Source organism: Physella acuta, unplaced genomic scaffold, assembly GCF_028476545.2.
Source record: "Physella acuta isolate Inbredline_101_S28 unplaced genomic scaffold, ASM2847654v3 ptg001028l, whole genome shotgun sequence".
In the NCBI taxonomy this organism is placed as follows: domain Eukaryota; kingdom Metazoa; phylum Mollusca; class Gastropoda; family Physidae; genus Physella; species Physella acuta.
This window is the reverse complement of record NW_026732545.1, coordinates 33,371-40,000: the sequence shown is the minus strand read 5'-3', so window position 1 is coordinate 40,000 and position 6,630 is coordinate 33,371. Positions and strand designations below refer to the sequence as shown.

Genomic DNA, 6,630 nt, shown 5'->3' with positions numbered 1-6,630 from the left:
GAACAAAAAGGGTTAACAATGTAGAACTTACCAACAAAAACAAAAGGGTTAACATAGAACCCAATAATGCTGAATTTACCAACAGAAAAAAGGGTTAACATTGTAGGACTTACCAACAGGGATAAAAGATCTTTCACCAGTCAACTCTTCTCTGACTGCCTCCACTCCACTCTTGATAGAAAGAAGAGCTCCAACAGCCAGACTAATGGGAGGTTCTCCCACAGCTACAGATGGTGGAAACAAAAGCAAAACTCAGCAGTATAAAATATGATTTATGACTGTGTTTTATTGTCATGGACTGATTGATTGACTAAACAAGGTCTAGAGTCTAGACTTTATCAAGCTAGTTCAATATATTTGAAATATTGTGAAAATAAAACATTTTAGAATTAAGAAAGGAAACAAAACGAAGCACATGAAATAGTTTAAAGGTTTCAGTATGTGGTTTATTTTTTGCAAGTGATATTTTCTTTCAGTTAGTTGATATGTTCTTCAGTAAGTAAAGCTTTGTCTGGGATTGTTTAGAAGTTTTAATATGCTTGGAAAGAAATTCAACTGTGTATTTATGAGAGTTTAGCCCCTACATAATGCCTACATACTATCTATAGTCCCATATTCCCTTTCTATTCCCTAAACATTCCCTACCTTTAGAATTGAGGACTCCAACAGGGTTGGGTGTGTCAGGCATGAAGTGGATCCTCCAGTCTATGGGGATGTCTTTTGTTGTGGGAGGTTTGTATTCCTGGTGGGCAAACAACAGAACTTCATATAAAAACTTAGATGTGGTAGAGAAGAGCAGCAAGGTATTGCCGACCCAAAGGTCTCAAGATCTGTCCCATTTTGATCTAGGGTACAATTGTTAGGTTCAAAACTTTAGAAAAAAGATGGGAGCATTGCATAATACTGGTCGCAAGCCAATCAGTAAACTCTACTTTATCTGTCTTACATACTCAAATACCATGATTCACTATATATGAAAATGCAGTGTCTTACATACCCATGTCATTCACTGTCTATTTGATATTTGAGTGTCTTACATGCTCGTGTGTTTCACTATCAATTTAAAAACAGAGTTTCTTACAAATACATCATTTGCTCTCTCTGTCAAAATGGTGTCTTTATAATAAAATGGAGTGTCTTATATACATATTATTTACCTTCTATATACACATTGACTGTCTTACATATCTATTATCTACCATATATATGACAGCGGAGTGTCTTACATACCTATTATTTACCATTTACATGAAAACGGTGTGTCTTACATACCCATGTGCCATCATTAAGGACCTGGCCAGTTTTCTTGTCAAAATGAAGGTCCTCTGACAAGTATGCGCCAAGGCCCATGGTAAAAGCTCCCTCTACTTGACCAATGTCAATAGCTGGGTTGATACTGTAAAAAAAAATTTTGAAGACAAAGTTTGTCACTATAAAACTAAATTTTAAAGTTTTATTTTTTTAACCCCAAATTAATATAGATTATAGATTGATACAGTACTGCAAAAAAAGTATTTAGATTTAATTTTTCTCAATATACAACGATCAAAATTCGACAGTGTAAAAATAAAAGTTTTAAATTAAATTACTATTTAAGTTTATGCTGTGAAACTAAATTTGAAGGTTTTTTTTATTACAAGATTTTATTTACTTTGCAGCGTCTGTTTTTGTTTTGTTTGTGGGTTTGTCGCAAATCTCGTAACTCAATTTTGACGTGCGGCATCAAAACGGCAAATGACAAAATGGCCCCGTCAAAACGACCCCGACAAAAGGGCCTGCAACATGAGGACCTCTTCGTATAGGCTCCAGACAAATAGGCTCCCGTCATTTAGACTCCCGACATATAGGCTCCCGTCATTTAGTTTCTCGATATAACGGTCCACGTCATTACGACTCCCGACAAATAGGCTCCCGTCGTTTTGACTCACGACAAATAGACTCCTGTCAATTTGGCTCCCGACTAAAGGACCACTGACAATACGGTTTCTGTAGAGACTAAGTCTCCCGGCAAAACGGTCTCATTGAATATGACACCTGCCAGTGGGACCCCTTCATCAATATTCTTTAGAGTCAGCTTATCCAACATGCATCTCTTGTTCGGCAGGCCCTATTTTTATAATAGTTTATCTATTATAATAAATAGTATCTATGACTTCCATAAATGAGTCAGTTATAGGCTGTTCCAACTCATTGTGTGGGGAGAAGGGTCCTGCAGTGTGCTTGTAGGTTATAAAAAAAATGCCGTTATCATGTAAACATCATGTATATCATATATTTACACTTCTGTGCTCGCTTTTAAGCCACAGATCTTTACTGTTGTAAATTAAACATTATCAAAACTTTAGAATTGGTGGAATTTAGCTGTTAAGGGCTCGATTTGTTTGTGAATTGATGTTGGCATTTAAAAGAGGTTATAGTGGTATTGGAGGTAGGACAAAATGGTTACTTTTATACCAATAGCGGTCATGTCATTATTCATCTGGAGCCAATATGTCCTGAGTCATTTTGTCGAAAGCCAATATGTCGGGAGCCCAATTGTCAGGAGCCAATATGTCGGGAGCCAATTTGTCGGTAGCCAATATGTCGTGAACCCATTTGTCGAGAGCCAATTTGTTGTGAGCCCTTATGTCGGGAGCCAATATGTCCTGAGCCTATCTGTCGGGAGCCAATATGTCGGGAGTCCATTTGTCGGGAGCCTAAATATCCGGAGCCCATTTTTCGGGAGCCTATATGTCGCGAGTCAATAAGACGGGAGCCCATTTGACGGGAGCCAATAAGTCGGGGCCCTTTTGACGGGGCTATTTTGACTGGGTTGTCGGGGGTCGATGTGACGGGGTCATATTAACGGGGCCGTTTTGAGGGGGCCGATTTGTCCCGGGCCGTTTTGACAGGGCAAACTATTTTGATCCACTTCTAATGCAGCGATTTCGTGACATTTTTTTAGGTACGTTCCACTTCGATGATAATAGTACCTGTCTATTGTTTTATTTTAATTAGATACTTAATTAGTCAGTAAAATTAATCAAATGGGCTGGAAACTAAGGGGAGCAAAAAAAAAAATATAATTTCTCGATAAATTACTATAATAAAAAAGAGCAGGGGAGATAGCTTGCTAGAGACGATCACCTTAAAAGTCTGGTGAGAATGTTTACAATCGTAAAGCTGGTCGTTCTAGTGAAGGCTATTAGGGGCAGATATTACAGTTTTTAAAAGGTTTGAAAGTATGGGGACGTAAAAACAATAGAACTTGATGTCGTCTATAAAATATTATCACGGACGTCTGCATTTCAAGGAACAGATAATCGTCTTTTAGATATCGCAAGCTACTTAAAATGTTTTAAAGCAAATATTTTTAGTCATAAATTTGGAGTCACTAAAAAGTTGAAAATAAATAAAATATAAAAAACTGTTAAGGGCACTGAAAATAAGAAAATAAATATAACGTACTATCATTTATAAAAGCTTTTGTCGCGTATGAGATCTGTTACATATTTTAGCGACAAAAGCTTTTATGAAAAAATGTAAGTTAGTTTCATTTTCTTATTTTCAGTGCATTTTAAAACTTGTGGCTATAAACGGTTTTTAATATTTTTTATTTATTTTATAAATTGAATTTTTTACAAAAATGCTTAGACTAGTTCTCTTGACATGCTGTATAGTTTATTTAGATTATAAAGTAGAGAAGCCCACACTTTAACATAATTTTTAAAATTCTATTTGAATATTAGAGAACCTCTCTTAAAATATGTGTTTAGAGTTACCTCTCTCCAATTTCAGCCATTATGTCAACTCTCTTGACCTGGTATTCCCCTGTCAGGACATCAACCTCAGTCTCAACAACAGCAGCACAGTATGTGTGGTATTGAAACATATCGTTTATCTTGTCAGATCTAGGTGCAGAGATTAACATTTATAAGATTCTTACACACTGGCATTTGTTTGCATACATTAGGGATAATTCATAGGGATGGGCTGGTAAAGATGATGGCTGATAAACTAAAAGCTCGTGGGTTCAAATGCCCAGGCGGGTGAGGTGCAACAGTTGCGGACAGCAACAAAACAAATCTAGGAGAGAAAGTTCCAAAATCAAACAACTGCTGCTTTGCAGTGTTTTATTAAATGGATATAGGCTATACCAATAACATAACCAGGGTCGTCTCATGGAGGGGGGGGGTGTTCAAAACATATATATATATATATATATATATATATATATATATATATATATATATATATATATATATATAAATATATAATATATATATATATATATATATATATATATATATATATATATATATATATATATATATATATATATATATATATATATATATATATAGTTAATAATGTAGTTTTTTATTTCTTTTTTTTCCATCCGCTATCACTAAAATGAATTAAAATTGCTTGAAGTAGTAAAAGCAAGCACATTATAAAACCACTGTGCAAATAGAAAATTGCTCCATCATTAGTTCCTAGACTGTGCTTTCCTAATTGTAGCTTCCTGGCTCTCTCTCTATATATATTCTAATAAATTTGTTTCTACTAATCCAGAGTCAACAATTTGTTGTCACAACACCCACGCTTTCTGGTTGCACCACAGCTAGGCCTACCCGCATTCAGCCCATCCCTCCCCCTTTGACACTCATTAACTCATTAACGGATCTAACCACAGCCAGCTTTCCTTGGCCTACTGCAATCTAGACTATAAAAAAATAACCTAGTGCGATAACAATAATAATAACTAAGATCTACGCGCAATTCTCATCACAATGGTATACATTGTTGTTCTAGAAGCTGCAACCCGACCTAAGTGTTCAGTGTTTAAGCCCTAAATGGTAGCAACACAAGTCATTAGCTTATAAACCCCCCCCCCCCTCCTGCCTATGCCACTGGGCAATACAAGCAAATCACTATACACATGTTTATCTTACTTAGCTCGAGCTGACAGGTCAATATTACTAAAATGACACATTTTAAGTAAAGTTGGCCAGTCAGCATCTGGCATCTTAGCCCTTAATGGCTCAAGTTTCTCATTCAATTCTCTGCAAGCGTTGATGGCTGCCTAAGATAGAAAAACAGAATTAAAAATAAATATCTGAGTCCTGTTTATTCATAATGGAACCATTGTCTAAATGTATGCTAAACATGCACAAATGTTTAATGAAGGGTTTAGACACCCAGAGACACACACTGAGCCAATAGATAGCCTTCCTTATAGATGAAAAAACTTACAGAAACACAGGTATCAGTGGCAAAGCTTGCTCCAGTGAAATTCGGGTTAGGTATGGTGTTGTTCTGTAGAGGTCGTACTTTGATGTAATTCAGTGGGACTTTCAGTGTCCTGGCAACAGTTTGGGAGACCTGTCAGTTTAAAAAAGCTTTAAAATAGAGTTAAACAAACATGTCACTTTTAAACAAAAACAATAGGCAGTACCTTATGCATACATGGAAGCGGTCAGGAAAGAATTAGATTATCTGGTCAAAACTAACAAAATACAACGCTAAAATTCATCAGTAGCTTCGCCCATGATGATAGTAAAAAACAAGAATGGAAACGCAAGACTTATTTCTATCAATATTTGTTACAATTATTTCAGCAATGGTAACACTAAAGATGTCAAGCGATGAATATTTTTACACAACTAGTGAAGGAACTAGGAATAAAGTTTGAAGATAAATTGGCATTTGAGAAGGATCAGCAAGCAGCTGGAAAAGAGGCAGCTGACAAGGAAATAGCTAAAAGGGCTGAATAGAGAACACGGGAAAAGAGATATTGCGGCTTCTCGTAGAAGCAGATAAAGAGGGAGCAGAAATAGAAGAAGGAGGCTTGCGCTATAGATAGAGCTAAAGATAGCGGGACGTACCACTGGCATAATCCAACAGACTTTCTATAACTCGAATCAAATGTACTTAAAAATTAGGGAGTTTAAACAACGAGAGGAAATATTAAACTATTTAATACACTGTAAAGGCATAGCCATAGCCAACAAGTATGATAAAGACATGTGGGCATGCAGACTGTTGAGTAGGTTGACTAAAGAGTGTCTCAATGTAATAAGTACTCAATGTAATAACGTTAGTCATTTTTGCATTAACAAAGGCCTACTTCTTACCAAGTACTTTGGGTACAACCCTGCCCCAAATTTTTCTTTTGTGTATACTTCCTGCCATGAATTTTATTTTTGTGTGTAATTCTCTCAATGGCCTATGTGCCATACACTCGTAAATACCTTTGTATAAAGTCCTTGCCCCATATCTACTCCTGAGGTCATCAAAGTGACTGTCCCATCATCAGCAAACACAGAAATATTGACCTCATGGCCAGGAGGATAGTAAAGGATTCTGAATTTAACAGCACACATGGTAATACCTCGCTTACGCCACTTGTTGTTCTAGAAAAAAACATTCAAAAAATATATTTTAATTGTAAATACATTTTTTTGCACTTCTACATTTTAAATTAACTTACCAGATTGAATTGATCTGTTTGCTTTATCCTCTCAGTGACTTCAGCTATTTGCTTAAGTCTCTGCCACACATCTCTGATGGTACAGTGTGTTAGCTGAATACTCTCTAAGTCTGTCTATAGAGGCGAGTTTGGTAATACATTTTTAAAAATAATTAAAA

The 6,630-nt window shown here is 36.0% G+C and overlaps 1 protein-coding gene across 1 annotated transcript in view; it reads right to left on the bottom strand.

Annotated features, from left to right (window-relative positions):
• LOC131954774 (uncharacterized) overlaps positions 1-6,630 on the bottom strand; it is a 13,641-nt gene that overhangs the window by 1,152 nt on the left and 5,859 nt on the right. The window contains exons 8-15 of the mRNA XM_059318536.1: positions 6,473-6,586; positions 6,234-6,395; positions 5,236-5,364; positions 4,935-5,065; positions 3,762-3,890; positions 1,273-1,396; positions 646-742; positions 114-224 (exon numbers count right to left, since the gene is read on the bottom strand). Coding sequence (XP_059174519.1) covers positions 114-224; positions 646-742; positions 1,273-1,396; positions 3,762-3,890; positions 4,935-5,065; positions 5,236-5,364; positions 6,234-6,395; positions 6,473-6,586 — 997 coding nt within the window. The remainder of the gene's footprint in view (positions 1-113; positions 225-645; positions 743-1,272; positions 1,397-3,761; positions 3,891-4,934; positions 5,066-5,235; positions 5,365-6,233; positions 6,396-6,472; positions 6,587-6,630) is intronic.